Source organism: Pseudophryne corroboree, chromosome 2 (assembly GCF_028390025.1).
Source record: "Pseudophryne corroboree isolate aPseCor3 chromosome 2, aPseCor3.hap2, whole genome shotgun sequence".
Taxonomy (NCBI): domain Eukaryota; kingdom Metazoa; phylum Chordata; class Amphibia; order Anura; family Myobatrachidae; genus Pseudophryne; species Pseudophryne corroboree.
In genome coordinates this window covers 478,969,159-478,986,943 of record NC_086445.1, presented here as the reverse complement: position 1 = coordinate 478,986,943, position 17,785 = coordinate 478,969,159, and the positions used below count along the sequence as shown (strand labels likewise).

Sequence of the window (17,785 nt, the reverse complement as noted above, 5' to 3'; positions counted from 1 at the left end):
CGGAGGAAGTCATTCCTACGCTTACTAAAGCCAGGAAAGAGGTTACAGCAACTCATTATCACCGCATATGGCGAAAATATGTTGCATGGTGTGAGGCCGAAAGGGCCCCAACAGAGGAATTTCAACTAGGTCGATTTCTGCATTTCCTGCAAGCAGGAGTGACTATGGGCCTTAAATTGGGTTCCATTAAGGTACAGATCTCGGCTCTGTCGATTTTCTTTCAAAAAGAACTAGCTTCAGTACCTGAAGTTCAGACATTTATAAAAGGAGTGCTGCAGAGTCAGCCCCCGTTTGTGCCTCCTGTGGCACCTTGGGATCTCAACGTGGTGTTGAGTTTCTTAAAATCACATTGGTTTGAACCACTAAAAACCGTGGATCTGAAATATCTCTTGTGGAAGGTGGTTATGTTATTGGCCTTGGCTTCTGCCAGGCGAGTATCAAAGTTGGCGGCTTTGTCTTGTAAAAGCCCTTATTTGATTTTCCATATGGATAGGGCAGAATTGAGGACTCGTCCCCAGTTTCTCCCAAAGGTGGTGTCAGCGTTTCACCTGAACCAGCCTATTGTGGTGCCTAGGCTACTAGGGACTTGGAGGACTCCAAGTTGCTAGACGTTGTCAGGGCACTGAAAATATATGTTTCCAGAACGGCTAGAGTCAGAAAATCTGACTCGCTGTTTATCCTATATGCACCTAACAAGCTGGGTGCTCCTGCTTCTAAGCAGACTATTGCTCGTTGGATTTGTAGTACAATTCAGCTTGCACATACTGTGGCAGGCCTGCCACAGCCAAAATCTGTCAATGCCCATTCCACAAGGAAGGTGGGCTCATCTTGGGCGGCTGCCCGAGAGGTCTCGGCTTTACAATTTTGCCGAGCAGCTACTTGGTCAGGGGCAAACACGTTTGCAAAAATTCTACAAATTTGATACCCTGGCTGAGGAGGACCTGGAGTTCTCTCATTCAGTGCTGCAGAGTCATCCGCACTCTCCCGCCCGTTTGGGAGCTTTGGTATAATCCCCATGGTCCTTACGGAGTTCCCAGCATCCACTAGGACGTTAGAGAAAATAAGAATTTACTCACCGGTAATTCTATTTCTCGTAGTCCGTAGTGGATGCTGGGCGCCCATCCCAAGTGCGGTTTATCTGCAATACTTGTACATAGTTATGGTTAACTAAATCGGGTTATTGTTGAGCCATCTGTTGAGAGGCTCTATTGTTTCATACTGTTAACTGTGTTTCATATCATGAGTTGTACGGTGTGATTGGTGTGGCTGGTATGAGTCTTACCCGGGATTCAAAATCCTTCCTTATTGTGTACGCTCGTCCGGGCACAGTACCTAACTGAGGCTTGGAGGAGGGTCATAGTGGGAGGAGCCAGTGCACACCAGGTAGTCTAAGATCTTTCTAGAGTGCCCAGCCTCCTTCGGAGCCCGCTATTCCCCATGGTCCTTACGGAGTTCCCAGCATCCACTACGGACTACGAGAAATAGAATTACCGGTGAGTAAATTCTTATTTTCAGGTATTCTGCCATATTCTAGAACCTTACATAGACAGTTACAATTATAAATGAATACAAATTACATCATATTTGCTTGCTTTCCCGGAATGTCCGAGAGACTGTTCAATGTTAGGGTGCTCTCACAGTCTCCCGAGAGGGTTAACAATCCTGGATTCTGCCCACCTTGTGGAAAGTGGCATCATCAAATTGCGGTTTGACAGTTCTCCACTACCCCCACTCCAGATTTGGCTCTATCAAAAAACCTGGTTGGGTATAATTGTATTTGGCTGTACTGTATGTACACCTAATATGAACCTGGTACAAACACTACTAATACAGAGCTGGATGAAATATGCACTTCTTATTATATAGGCATAAACAGTTTTGGTCACTTCTTATAATCTGCATCTTTAATAGGGCAGGGTTACCAGTACCAACTGGTGTTGTGTTATTGACACTCAACTGAAGTTGACCCCCTTATGGGTAGCAGCCCCTCTCGGCTGCTGATGCGTGTTGGGTACGGGATACCGGCGGTCGGGATCCCAGTGGTCAGCATACCAATTACGGGATCCCGGCTGACAGAATGCCGGCAGGGGGCCGAGGGCTACTCCCACTCGTGGGTGTCCACGACACCCATAAAGTGGGAATAGAACCGAGCCCACAAGGGTCTTCGTTGCGCTCGCACCCCCCTGCCGACATTCTGGCGGTCGGGATCCCGATGTCGGTATGCTGACTGCCGGGTTCCTGACCGCCGGTATCCCATACCCAACACGCATCAGTAGCCGAGAGGGGCTGCTACCCATAACGGGTTCAACTTCAGATATCCGCCTGCATATTAGTTACAGACATTTCCTGGCCAGGAAATTAAATTTGAACAGGTACTATAATTAATATTATATTGGTTGCACAAATAACAACAAGGACATATATTTATAAGTGACTGTTGCTATATTTGAGCTTGGCACACTAAAAGGATTGTGTTCAGATAGCTTGACTAATCCCAAAATCTGGAACGTTTTTATACTGCTTGGCTAATTAAAAAATCTGGATTTTATTTATATATATATATATATATATATATATATATATATAATATATAATAGAGCTGCTTTACTAATCAGACTGCTTTATAACTCCTTGAAGTAAAACCACAGTACAGGGTTGAGTATCCCTTATCCAAAATGCTTGGGACCAGAAGTATTTTGGATAACAGATATTTCCGTATTTTGGAATAATTGCATACCATACTGAGATATCGTGGGGATGGGACCCAAGTCTAAGCACAGAATGCATTTATGTTTCATATACACCTTATACACACAGCCTGAAGGTCATTCTACCCAATATTTTTAATTACTTTGTGCATTAAACAAAGTGTGTGTACATTCACACAATTAATTTATGTTTCATATACACCTTATACACACTGACTGAAGGTCATTTATTACAATATTTTTAATTACTTTGTGTACTAAACAAAGTTTGTGTACATTGTGCCATAAGAAAACAAAGGTTTCACTATCTCAGGCTCACTCAAAAAATTCCGTATTTCGGAATATTTGGATATGGGATACTCAACCTGTACTAGCAATATAAGTGTTGGTTAATGAGATACTATATTCCCTTGCTTGGATACATAGATGTGTATATTATTTTTTGGTGTGATCCACGTCGACCAGTGTTCTTATACATATGTGTATGTTTAGATATTATACACACAAATTTTTATTAAATATTATCTAATCGCCAGCAATCCTAGCTATTTATTTTGGTCCTATAGAAGTTCTCTGCCAACTGCCCTAACAGGCTTCAATGGGATTATCAATTATGGTCACTCACTTAGCTGTGTATGGACAGTATCTCAGTAACCAATTACATAATAGGTTTAATACCTATAGTGCAAATGAGAAGAACCAAAATTGGGAGTAATGGTAACAGCTGTGCCTTTTGCAACTTATTAAATATCAATGTATATGTTTTGTGTGCAGGAGGACAAGGAGGCCATGTTTGATGTTTATGATACCATATGTGCTGTGCTTCAGGTAGCCTCTGGAGTGATTTCCACATTACAGGTATATTTCTTATATACAGATCTTTTCTAGTAATATATAGTATGTACCTATATGTACATTCCTACTGTGACATATTTTAGTCCAGGCATAGACATCCCTTGGCACTAGTTGTAGGAACTACCACGTAGGCACCTCCTTTTATTGTTACATACACTATGCTTCTCCTCTCCTCCTGGTCCACCTGCTTGCCTCACAGAGGAGTACATTATAGCATGCTATCCTTCTCCTTCAAACCGAAGATCCCAAACATGACCTGCCTGACCAACTAAGCCTGGGCATCTGGTGAGTTAATCCTACTGAGCCTTGTATAACGGTACAAAGTTCTGATGCATGTCTTCTTCAGACAGAAGAATTCTAACCTTTGCAAACTAGATTGTAAAAAGAAGGACAGGGGATGGGACCCAAGTCTAAGCACAGAATACATTTGTAATACCTATATTTTACTATTGTAAATGTCTGTATACATTGTAATGATGGTTGCTCTTCAGAAAAAAAGGTTTTTAAATCTGCGTCTGCACGTTTTTAAATTTCCATTTGCAACATTTGTGATACGAAATGGGTCGTTCTGAAGAGCTCAGTGACTTCAAGCGTGGTACTGTGATATGATGCCACCTTTGCAATAAGACAGTTCATGAAATTTCATCCCTGCTGGATATTCCACGGTCAGTGGTGATATTATTATAAAGTGGAAGTGTTTACGAACAACAGCAACTCAGCCACAAACCGGAAGACCACGTAAAATCACAGAGCGGGCTCAACGACTGCTAAAGCACATGGGCCCAGATTTATCAAGCCTTGGAGAGTGATAAATTGCATGGTGATAAAGTACCAACCAATCAGCTCCTAACTGTCATTTTTCAAACGCAGCCTGTAACATGGCAGTTAAGAGCTGGTTAGTTGGTTCTTTGTCACCGTGCTATTTACCACTCTCTAAGGCTTGATAAATGGGGTCCATGATGTGTAAAAGTCGCCAAAGCTCTGCTGATTCCTAAGCTGAAGAGTTCCAAACTTCCACTGGCATTAATGTAAGCACAAAACTGTGCAGCAGGAACTTAATGGAATGGGTTTATAGTGTGTGTGTGTTTGTGTGTGTTTGTGTGTGTGTGTGTGTGTGTGTGTGTGTGTGTGTGTGTGTGTGTGTGTGTGTGTATATATATGTATGTATGTATGTGTGTGTGTGGTATGGTTGACCAATGGTCTCCTGACCGCCAGTCAGCATACCAACGCTGGGATCTCGGCAGCATACCGATGCCGGGATCCCAGCGGGGGGCAAGTGCAGGAAGCCCCTTGCGGGCTCGGTGTTGACCTGCGGTTGCCACGGGTTCTATTCGTGGACACCCACGAGTGGAAATAGTCCCTGTTGGTCGGCATGCCAACCATTGGGATAGTGAGGGGGCGGGATGTTGGGGGAGGTCATATGACCGTCGGTCTCCTGACCGCCGGTCACATGAATACTATATATATATATATACACACACTACCGTATGTAAAAATATCTGCGGCACTCGGAGTCTTTGCAGTGCAAAAAGTGTATTTAACGTTACCAACGTTTCGTGGGTAAGGTGACAAAGGGGCGTGCCAGCCCCGAAACGTTGGTACTACCGTCTTTTTCCATACGGTAGTACCTCATTCCACACTGGAGGCACCGGAGCATCTAACCTACAATCTTGTGGAGTGCTGGTCCGGACACCACTATTTTTATATATATATTATACATTTATATAAAGTGTGTGCATAAAATTTTTTAAACTACCTGTATTGACTTTTGAAACATTTAAAATAAGCTTTTCCGAGCGGGAACTAGCCCTGAACACTTGTATGATTTGTTACGGAGAAGGGGCTAGGTGAACATCGGAACAGTTCTGTACACACAGAAAATCCCATTTACAAACCCTATCACTCCTCCATACTTTGTCAGAGATGCTGTACTGGTATAATATAGGGTGAAATGCCCATCTATCACATTGAAATATATGACTAGTTGTCTCTCATATGGAGTAGTAATAATAATAATAATAATAACAGCAACCATAAAAAGTTCCTTCTCTGAGCATCTAAATCGCTTGTCTGTCTGTATAAATCTTCTATAAATATTTACTAGAACAGATAGCAACTTTATTATGCAGAAATTAACATCAAAGTAAATAACTTTGATAGATATGTGGTTGACAGAATTTATCTGATGAAATAACCATTTATTATCTCACAATCAGGTCTAACTCCCATATTAGGTACATGTAATTGATGCTAATTTCAGTATCCCATTAGCCTTTAAATAATACCCATTTTAAAGTCCAACTGAGAACTTCCTACCTATACGTATTACATGACAGCTTATTTTGATTGTATTCATTTATTACGGTGAAATACACAGTAGTGTGCAATATGTGCTTGCAGCTTGGAGCCATGTAAAAACTGATGACTGGAGCGTGCCCTCTGCCAATATTTTATTTTCTAATCAAATATATTTATTGAAAAGATTTTCAAATTACACAGTAACAATAAACAAGAAAACATGAATATAATACAAATATGAAAAAGCAAATGATGAGCACACAAAAGAATTTAGGTGGCAGTACTATCAAAAAACAGTCATATGAATAACAACAAAATGGCACAAAAACTGGCATTAGCAATAATGACATAACTCCAAGGGGGATTAGCTGTAATAGCAACCCTCCCTCATAAGCAGGTAGCAGAGTAAAGGACAGCGAGGAGAAGGGTTTTAATAACGGGAGTACTCCAGGTCTAGGGCATATCTGGTTGAACACCAAAGAGACCAGAGTCTGTCATAATTCAAGGGGCACTTCCGTTTAGTGTATACAAACCTCTAGTGGGATACAGTAGAATTGACCAATCCTATCCAGGAGGAGAGAGTGTGGGCCTGGGGTACCATACAAGTTCTAGCTATGCAAACCTTAGCTGAGTAAAAATAACTGGACCATAAGTTTGTAGGATATGATTCTAGGCATGTGCATCCAAAAATATAAGGTGATAGTAAAGACATTTTCAGTCTTATACAGGGGTGGATCCAGGAAAAAATGACAGGGGGCACCATGATAGGGTAAGTGTGTGTGTGGGGGGGAGGGGTGTAGCAGTAGTAGGTACGATTGTGCGCACTTCTAGAATAGGGGTGTGGCCCAACTATAAAGGGCGTGGCTTCACAGAACAGGAAGAGACTGACTGGCAGTGGATGACAGGCATTGGGTGATGGAGAATGTGGCCGAGAAAGGCAGTGGGTGATGCCAGGGAGTGGGTGACGGGCAGTGGGTGATGGAGAGAGGTAGTGTGCGACAGGGAGAGGGTTATTGGCAGGGGGTGACTAAGAGAGGCAGTGGGTGACATCAGGGAGAGGGTGACAGGCAGTGGTTGACAGGGAGATTGGCAGTGGGGGACGGAGAGAGGGAGTGGGGGACAGGGTGATTGACAGTGGGTTACGCCAGGGAGAGGGTGACAAGCAGTGGGGGACATGGAAAGGGTGATGGAGAGAGGCAGTGAGTAACGTCAGGGAGAGTGTGAAAGGTAGAGGGTGATTGTCAGTGGGTGATGGAGAGGCAGTGGGTGACACCAGGGAGAGGGTGATTGGCAGTAGGTGATGCCAGGGAGAGGGTGACGGGCAGTGCGTGACGCCAGGGAGAAAGTGTCAGGCAGTGGGTGACGCCAGGGAGAGGCTGATTGGCAGTGGGTATCAGAGAGAGGTAGTCTCTGACGCCAGGGAGAGAGTGACAGGAAGAGAGTGACTGGCAGTGGGTGGGTATTAAGTTATTACAGCAGCAGAAGGCAGAACACACACATAGCGCCCACAGCTCAATACTTCACTCACCTTCCCTAGGACATGACAGGCGGCTGAGGATGGCGCCCTCTGGCCAGAGTTCTGTGCACAATGAGCCGGGGGCTGGAGAAAGCGGAGGATAACTCCTGGCAAGGCTAAGCTGACCCCAGTAATGCTCCGCAGCGTCCATTCAGTGCTCCTGTGTAAAGGCGCTTGGTTGCAATTTTAAAACACCATGCGGCCTGCTGCTCATATAATCCTGTGGCAACGTATAATCCTCCAAACTAGACACCCTTCACTAAACCCAACATTACGTTGCTGGAAAAAATTTAAGCACCTGCCGTCATTTAGCCCTGGTCCCTCTTTACCCATGCCCTTTTTACATCGCCCAGATTTACCACAAAATTCTGCATTACTTACATGGACCAAGGCAGGCATTTCCAGGCCGTCTTATTTGGTTACCCCCACTGGCTTCTGTTCCTTTTCAGAATTTTTACAAACTATGGATTACCAACTAATAGTTTTGGGGTATATTTACAGCTCCGACATTATGTTACTTCTTTACCTGATTGCACTGGAGGATGGCATCCTACTTCTTTCTAGACTCTTTGTTTATCTAACTCTACACATTGACACTTGATATCTCAGTTATACCAAAAATGCATACCTTTCCTATTTCTCCCAACCCCCTCATTTGTGACAGGATGGCAAAGAGATCTTGGTAAGGAACTCTCTGATGACCAAATGGGTTCATATATACTGTTATACTTTTCCTAGCTCACCTTTCACTCAAATTTCAGAAAAACAATATAATATAATGTCCAGATGGAATTGCTGCCCTGACCGGGTTCATCAGATGTTCCCGTCTGTGTCTGCACTATGCTGGACATGTGGACAGTCATTGGGCACCCCTCTCCATATTTGGTAGCAATGCCATTCTTTGTCTAGATTCTGGCATCAGGTTCAAAAGATAATTCCACAACTAACCAGTTCCCGATTCGCCAGAAGTTTGGCTTCTCAATTTGATGGACAGCCCTATTTCCCAAAATAAGAAATCTTTACTTCGACATCTGGTGAACACGGCTAGGGCTACTATCCCGTGCTATTGGAGATTACCCAGATAACCCTAATATCACGTTGGTTTAAAAGGGTGGACTTTTATATGACTATGAAAGAACTTACTGTTACCCCACAATTATCTACCTCTGGTTTTTCGGCCACTTGGTTTCAATGGCTTAGATTCAAAGAATCCTATTCCTATAAAGTCTATATGACTCCAGTTTAACCTCTACATCTTAAAACCACGATGACGACCCTTTTTATTTATTCTTCTTTCCTCTTCCTACTTGTCTTCTTATTCCTATTCCTTTCTTACTTTTTTTTTTTTCCACATTCACTAGATCCACTAGATTGTTAGCTTTTCAGAGCAGGGCCCTCTTTCCTCTTGTTGTCAAATCCCTCTTCTCGACACATTTCACTCGCAGCTCTCTCCTACTCAGCGACCATCTTTACCTGCTTTTTCTCCTGCTGGTAAAGGCTCATCTCTATCTCAGCCCCAAGTAGTACAATGATTACTCACTCGCTGCTTGCATCTAAGCTGTATTATGTTTTGAGAATTGTGGTGCTCTTTGTTACCTGTACTCTATTTTTGTTATTTATTTACTGTAATGCTAAGTTTTGTCTCCATGTACTGTCCTTTGTACGGCGCTGTGAAACACTTGTGGTAATGTAGTAATAATGGCCCTCATTCCGAGTTGATCGGTCGCAAGGCGAATTTAGCAGAGTTACACACGCTAAGCCGCCGCCTACTGGGAGTGAATCTTAGCTTCTTAAAATTGCGACCGATGTATGCGCAATATTGCGATTACTAACTACTTAGCAGTTTCAGAGTAGCTCCAGACTTACTCTGCCTGTGCGATCAGTTCAGTGCTTGTCGTTCCTGGTTGACGTCACAAACACACCCAGCGTTCGCCCAGGCACTCCCACCGTTTCCCCGGCCACTCCTGCGTTTTTTCCGGAAACGGTAGCGTTTTCAGCCACACGCCCCTGAAACGCCGTGTTTCCGCCCAGTAACACCCATTTCCTGTCAATCACATTACGATCGCCGGAGCGAAGAAAAAGCCGTGAGTAAAATTACTTTCTTCATAGTAAAGTTACTTGGCGCAGTCGCAGTGCGAACATTGCGCATGCGTACTAAGCGGATTTTCACTGCGATGCGATGAAAAATACCGAGCGAACAACTCGGAATGAGGGCCAATAATTCACTACTCTCCTCTCTTTGTTGCACTCTTAACATATTCAAATATTTGATGATCTGATATAATTATTATATACCACAAGAATTGTCTTACTATTAAGTCTCCATTTTTCTTTATTTAGGTGAAATGTATTGAAAGTGTTATTGTTGACTATAAACATCACCTTTGTAAATTTCAATTTACAAGTACTTGAAAGTTGAACACCTTGTATTTTGCTGGACATTGTTTTCTTTATTTGATTAATAAAAAGAGATTGCAAGAAAAAAAAAAACCCACTCTGCGGCAGTAGCTCATTTAGGTGGATGCACAGCATGTGAGAGCGGAGGTGGGTTCTAGAGACCGGCAGCTCTAATTGAGTGACAGGCAGCACAGATTCCTGCACTGATGACAAAAGCAGTTTTGGCAGAGGAGCCCGTTTCCCCCACCCATAATCTGATTATGCTGGCAGCAGGTGGGCATCGTGTCCCCTGGGACTACTGCCCTAGTGCTGCCGGATCTATTAAATACTTGACAGAGATAGCAGCAAACGTGCTGCTGTTCTTAGTTTACCAAAAAAAAAAGTACCAGAAACGACAGGGGGAGCACAGGCCTGAGTTCCCTCTACTTACCCTGGATCTGTTGTGCAATGCAATATACAGGTTTAAAAGAAGGAACCCATAGGGCAAGACCAAAGTAAATGCCAGAAGCCAGCATTTGATTCACCATATAAAGGACTGGAGGTTTCCCCACACGCACTGAATTTGCTAAAATCTGACATAGGCCTAAGGCCACTCAATGAGAGCCCAAACAATACAGCAGACCTCATCAGACAGGGGACCCAGATCAACTTCCCTCTTGGCTGGTAACACTTGCAAACCCTCTGGTTCTATTCTACGTTTCCAAAAGGGAGGAGTACGAATCAAAGCTAGTACAGCCAGCTCTTAGCATCAAAACCTCCACACTCGCAAAAGGCATCAGACTGTCAATAACTGTCAGTCTGATGCCGTACTGTGTCATGTGCTGCATATGCGCAGTTTGGGTCCGGGGCATGCACAAAGCACAGATGTGACATGAGACACGCACCCCAAAGCACATCTGAATTAGGCCCACAGTACTTCAGACATGGAGGCCCAATTATCACGGTTAGCCACTTACCAGATTCTCTCTCTGGTGCGCTAATTGAGCACTCAGATGCACAGACACACACACAGCAGACTGTAGGAAAAACTGCTGCCACTGGGCATGTGTAGCAGCTCCATTATTCGCTTTATACTGCATGTAGTGGCCATTGGCCAGGCTTGTGGGCAAGGAGCGGTTCTGGGCAACTGGGGGCCCCTGTGTTTTGCCTATGAAAAGTGGAGAACTGGCATTCAGGCCATCCTCTGCCAATATTTAAACTGAAAAGTCCTAATTATCTAGTTTCTGAGTAATATTGAGTCATATGATGCTGTGACTATTCTACCTTGCAGATTTTAAATACATATAATGTTAAGTTTATATTTTCTGGATTGCAATACATGTGTATATCTTTACTTTGTTTGCTGTTGAAGCACAGACAACAATTCTTCAGCAAGCATGAATACAACAAACCTGATACAGACAGAAATGCAGCTTGTGCATGTTTATTTACACTGCGTTGTGAGGATGCAAAATATGTAATCAAAACAAAGATACATTTATTCCCAATATCATTTTATTTTATTATTATTATTATTATTTTTTTTTTTTTCAACATGTTTTTTTATGGAAATTTTACTGTTACTATGTTAAATTTTCTTTCGTTCATATTACTGTATATACCGATATTAGGCGTCCCTATTATTTCTATCTTATTGTACTACTGTATCACTTTTCTGTATGTTGGGGTTCATGAAATAAATATTCCTGCACCCAGTTTTACCCATATTGCGTGCCAGTATTAATGCCATATGTATACAGAACAGAAATACTTTTGTTATCGAAGCTAACAATAATATACTGCAAATATGTTGGTGCTTCATGATTAATTGACTAATTATGTATGTGTTTATCACACATTATGGGGTAAGTTTACTAAGATGGGAGTTCTATTTAAGATGGAATGTTGCCTGTATCAACCAATCAGATTCCAGATATTATCTTCTAGAGGGTGCTAGATAAATGAGAAGTAGAATCTGATTGGTTGCTATGGGCAAAATCCCATCTTAAATAGAACTCTCATCTTAGTAAATTTACCCCTATAAGTGGAAGACCATCTCCAAAATTTGGCAATTTACCATTTTGTTTTTTTAGATCAACAAGGAAGCGATGGAGAAAGCCTTGAGCCCAGATATGTTGGCAACAGACATTGCTTATTACTTGGTTAGGAAAGGGGTATGTGAAGCCAAATCTTTATGACATACTGTTGTGTCTCATTTAAAATGATGTTTAAACAGGTTGGGGCTGCGTTACCGGCAGCCGGAATCCTGGTGGTCAGTATCCCGACACTGGGATCATGGCCGCAGAATGCTGGTGGTGGGGGGCGAGCACAACAAAGCCCCTTGCGGGCTCGGTGGCACGCTGCTCTCGCCACAGGTTCTGTTCCCACTCTAAGGGTGTCGTGGACACCCACGAGTGGGAATAGTCCCTGCTAGTCAGCATTTTGTGCGGGCGGGATGCAGGGGCCAGTATTGTGACCGGCGGTCTCTACATCCCATTTAAACATCTTGTTATGCATAGCACCCTATCTTCGTTTCCCGTTTTATTTCCCAAAAAATCACTTTATTAAGTTAAATTGGGATTCGGTACTGCTGCACAGATTAACGCAGAGGGGTACCTACTCTGTACTAAGTTAGAGACATCTTAAATCTTCCCAACTTCTTCCCTTTGCTTGTGAAGAACAAACAGGTAGCCTTTTTTGGCTTAAAAAATGACCTCCTGTGTGTTGAATTGTTTTCTGTATATGGTTAATGTAATATAAATAAATAATAAAAAATAACAGTATATAGACAACCAAGCTGAAATGCTAATGTTTCAACTTCCTGTTCTGACTGAACTGTTTCCAATGACAGATGCCCTTCAGACAAGCACACGGAGTCTCTGGTAAAGCCGTCCATCTAGCGGAGACCAAGGGCGTTTCTGTCAGTAAACTTTCCTTGGAAGACTTAAAGAGCATCAGGTGTGTGATTGGTATCCGGAGTTTATATAATATAAAGTCTAGCTTATATGGTTCTTTGCCCCTGTCTTTTTTATAGAAAGGAACGCAAACAATGTTTCTTGGTTGGGTTTTCAACCTGCTTTAATTTTCAGACCTTGAAATTATTAAAGGCAAACTACTATCCCACATAGGCAAAACAAAAATCACAGATTGCCCCAGCAATGGAAGTACAGTACGTCTTCACTAAGTCCCAACTGCCATACACGGGTCTGCAGCGTAACCTACTGTCATGTAGATAATTGTCCAGGCAATATGGAGGTGGTACGGTGCCCCTCTTGCTGCTGCAGGAACCAGGGGTTCTATTCATGAGGCAGTGAAAAGTGTGGAGAAGTTTCCCATGGCAACCAATCCGCATTCAAGTAACATTTATAATTTGCATACTAGACAATTGTACAGAGCAGCTGATTGGTTGCCATGGACAAGTTCTACACAGGCTCACTTCTCCACTCTTTTCGCTGCTTCATGAATAGACCCCCAGGTTTCTGTGGCAGCCTGTGATTCCAAAGCAGTTCATAGGAACAATTTGTTTCCGCCAGAAAGAAAAACATTTTTCATTTTCATTTCCCTTTGATATTTTACATATATTGTACCTATAATAAGGTGTTTTTGAGCATACGTATCCATGTCAGATAGAGAATGCTGGCTAACATTGATGGCTAAAGAAAAAAATAACTTTTATTGTTTTCCTGATTCATTGTAAATATACATTTTGGCACAAAGGTTTTAATTAGTCTGATGAGATAATGGGGTACAACTTCAGATGTCACTTTAGTTTGTGGGTTAGTTTCACTACGTATGTATACCATGGAGAGCTGAAGGCACTAAGCATGTGCATCACCTACTGACCATTACAGGGAGCAGACATGGAGAATAATGGAAAAAAGGAAAGAATGTGAGACAGCGCTAATTATTTTGACGTCTTTTTATATATAATTAAAACACAATTTCACAATATCACATATAAATACCGGCCAGTATTCTTTAAAATGTACGTATACTCTAGTTAACTTTCTAAGAAAAACCAATATAGCTTATCCCTTTATAGAGCTGCTGAATCTAACACTCTATTTTTTACAATAGAGCTGCAGTGTTATATTGCAGAGGTAACCCTCTAACCTTTCTGGAGGCAAATGGACCGCTGTAATTTGCAAATTGAAGTCCCACTGTAGGTAATTCCAGCACAGTTCTTTTCGGGTACAGCATGCACCTCTACCAATCAATTCAAAGGTAATATGCAGTTCTTAATGCGTGCCAAGCATAGGTATAGATGTTAAGCGTGTTAGTAGAAAGCAAATCCTCCCAGCACATTAATGACATACACCAAATGAGCTGCTGGTTGGTATGTAAACAGTTCTTTTAGGTGCACCATGCAAAGCACCAATTACCTCTCACAGCTGCTCCTCTCACTTGTGGCTCTGCCTGTGTTCTCAGGCTACAGTGTGGAGTCCGTTATATTCCCCCTTAGCACTGGGGTATTGTATTGAGTGTGCGCCGGCCGGCTTAGCAGACAATGCTGCAGGGGTGGTCAAATCTCTCCTGGGTGTCTTGCACGTGACAAACGTGTTTCTCCGCCTCCTAATTAGCATCGGCGGCTTCCTCAGTGTCACTGGCCGGCGCACACTCAATACAATACCCCAGTGCTAAGGGGGAATATAACGGACTCCACACTGTAGCCTGAGAACACAGGCAGAGCCACAAGTGAGAGGAGCAGCTGTGAGAGGTAATTGGTGCTTTGCATGGTGCACCTAAAAGAACTGTTTACATACCAACCAGCAGCTCATTTGGTGTATGTCATTAATGTGCTGGGAGGATTTGCTTTCTACTAACACGCTTAACATCTATACCTATGCTTGGCACGCATTAAGAACTGCATATTACCTTTGAATTGATTGGTAGAGGTGCATGCTGTACCCGAAAAGAACTGTGCTGGAATTACCTACAGTGGGACTTCAATTTGCAAATTACAGCGGTCCATTTACCTCCAGAAAGGTTAGAGGGTTACCTCTGCAATATAACACTGCAGCTCTATTGTAAAAAATAGAGTGTTAGATTCAGCAGCTCTATAAAGGGATAAGCTATATTGGTTTTTCTTAGAAAGTTAACTAGAGTATACGTACATTTTAAAGAATACTGGCCGGTATTTATATGCGATATTGTGAAATTGTGTTTTAATTATATATAAAAAGACGTCAAAGTAATTAGCGCTGTCTCACATTCTTTCCTTTTTTTTCTGCTATCAAACTTGGGGGAATTGGAACTTAATCCCGAGACTAGCTGCTAATACTTTGAGGGTGGTGGCGCCAGGTGTATACAGTTTTTTGTTAATGGAGAATAATGGTCTATTGCTAGGAGTTGCTGCTGATAATGATGATTGTAATAACAATGACAATCGCTCTGTCATAAACATGAATAGATGACTAGTTGAATCTTTTCTCTTTTTATTGTTGCAGTCCTCTTTTCAGCAGTGATGTATCCAAAGTGTGGAACTACACCAACAGTGTGGAGCAATACACAGCCGCAGGGGGGACAGCAAAGAGCTGTGTGGTCACACAAATCGAGCAGCTGAGAGCCTGGATAAAAAATCACAAGGACCAGTAACATCATGAAATACTTAAAATCAATCTCTAGACTAGAAAAGAAGCTGCTTTGTAATCTACAATCTATTGTGTTTCATGTATTTTATAGGATAAGGATACCCCCTTGCCTGTCCTCCAGTGTGTCATGTGGTGTGATGAGAGCATTCCATGATTAGTTCACAAGCAGTCATGACAACTTCTTCTTGGTACACCCTGCTGCTCTAGAGCTCCCGGCTAATAGCATACCTCCCAACATTGGGACCTCACAAAGAGCGTCGCGCTCGCCCAAAAGGCCTATAGAAAGGGGGCATGGCTTCGCGGGCATACCGCGATCGCGAGCCACGCCTCCCATTTTCGTAACCCAAAAAAACGGGACAGTTGGAGGTATATAGCAATACACAGTATATGGAGATATGTCATAGGGGTATCAGTCTCTTCCAAACACATAAATTATACATTTGTTAGTATGGAAATTAGGTAAATTGATTAATTGTAATTGTGACCTATACACTTACCTCTGTGATAAAGAATAATGTTCATCATTGATTTCATGTGTGATGAATGCTGACTTGCTACATCCATAAAGCAGATTAAAGTATTTACAACTCCTTTTACTATTATTTATTTTGAGGCAAGTTGAGGTTTAGAAGTAGAACTCTGTTTAATATGGAATTGAATGGCTAAAAAGCTAGCGAATGATTTAGGGCTGTACTGTAGTCTGTAAAGCCTATGGGGGTCATTCTGACCCGATAGCTCGCTGCAGTTTGTCGCAGCGCAGCAATCTGGTCGGAACTGCGCCGGCGCCTGGCAGCCGTCGTTGCCTAGCGATCGCCTCTGAGGCGGTCGCTGGGAGGGAGGGGGCTGGACGGGGGTGCTGTCCGGCCAATGCAGGCGTGGCCGGACCGTTTGTGGCAGCGCAGCAATGTGGTCGGAACTGCGCATGGCAGCCATCGTTGCCTAGCAATCGCCTCTGAGGCAGAGGCGGTCGCTGGCCGGGAGGGAGCTGGATGGCGGCGTTAAGCCGCCGTATAGGGGGGCGCGGTCCGGCCAACGCAGGCGTGGCCAGACCGCTGGGGGAGGCGGCCCGCGGTGGCTGCGTGACGTCACACGCAGCCGCTGATGGCCGGGGAGCGACGAGTAACTCCCGGCCAGCACGCTAAAGCTGCGCTGGTCGGGATATACTCTTGAAGTGCAAAGGCATCGCCGCTGGGGTGGGCACTTTTCGTGTTTTGGTTCTGGTTCCATGCTCGTGTTTTGGATCTGGATTTGTTTTGCCAAAACAACCCTTTCGAGTTTTGGTTTTAGATCTGGATGATTTTTAAAAAAAAAAAACACCAAACCTCAATAACATTCATTTCCACTCCTTTCCAGTCTATTTTGAACACCTCACAATATTGTTTTTAGGCCAAAAGGTTGCACCGAGGTGGCTGTATGACTAAGCTAAGCGACACAAGTGTGCGGTACAAACACCTGGCCCATCTAGGAGTGGAACTGCAGTGTCAGACAGGATGGCAGATTTAAAAACTAGGCCCGAAACAGCACATCATGTAAAGAAGTAAAAGAGGTGCAATGAGGTAGCTGTATGACTAAGCTAAGCGACACAAGTGTGCGGCACAAACAACATGGGACGTGCTGGAATTTGCCCAGATGTAATACACGCACAATATTGGTGGCACAGGAGAGCGTACCCCTAAACCACACACACACACGGCAAAGCCTGTAAAATTAATTTGGATAATAATAACCCTTTTATTTGGAGCTATTATAATAATATGCAGCACAGGCGAGCGTACCCCTACACCACACTGGGCAAACCCTGTAAAAATGATTTGGATAATAATATAAGTAATGTATATAACCCTTTTATTTGGAGTAAATAATATACAGCACAGGACACCGCCACTGGACTGGACTTATACGGCAATACCCCTGGAGTTGTACGGCAGTGTCAGACAGGATGGCACTTTAAAAAACTAGTCCCCAAACAGCACATGATGCAAAGAAGAAAAAGAGGTGCAAGATGGAATTGTCCTTGGGCCCTCCCACGCACCCTTATGTTGTATAAACATGACATGCACACTTTAACAAACCAATCATTTCAGCGACAGGGTCTGTCGCACGACTGTGGCTGAAATGACTGGTTTGTTTGGTTCCCCACCAAAAAAGAAGCAATTAATCTCTCCTTGCACAGAGGCAAGAGGTCGACCTCATCTTCCGATTCCTCACCCCTTTCAGTGTATACATCCTCCTCCTCACAGAGTATTAATTTGTCCCCACTGGAATCCACCATCACAGGTCCCTGTGTACTTTCTGTAGGCAATTGCTGGTAAAGGTCTTCCCGGAGGAATTTATAATTAATTTTGATTAACCTCATCTTCTACACATTTTGTGGAAGTAACCTCCTACGCCGATCGCTGACAAGGTTACCGGCTGCACTAAACACTCTTTCAGAGTACACA

The 17,785-nt window shown here is 43.2% G+C and overlaps 1 protein-coding gene across 3 annotated transcripts in view; it reads left to right on the top strand.

Annotated features, from left to right (window-relative positions):
* Positions 1-15,935, top strand: part of ASL (argininosuccinate lyase) — a 201,269-nt gene extending 185,334 nt beyond the window's left edge. For all 3 annotated transcript variants that reach the window (XM_063953842.1, XM_063953841.1, XM_063953840.1), the window contains 4 exons: positions 3,483-3,566; positions 11,847-11,927; positions 12,605-12,711; positions 15,201-15,935. In XM_063953842.1, coding sequence (XP_063809912.1) covers positions 3,483-3,566; positions 11,847-11,927; positions 12,605-12,711; positions 15,201-15,348 — 420 coding nt within the window. In that variant the 3' untranslated portion in view covers positions 15,349-15,935. The remainder of the gene's footprint in view (positions 1-3,482; positions 3,567-11,846; positions 11,928-12,604; positions 12,712-15,200) is intronic.
* The last annotated feature ends 1,850 nt before the right edge of the window (positions 15,936-17,785 follow it).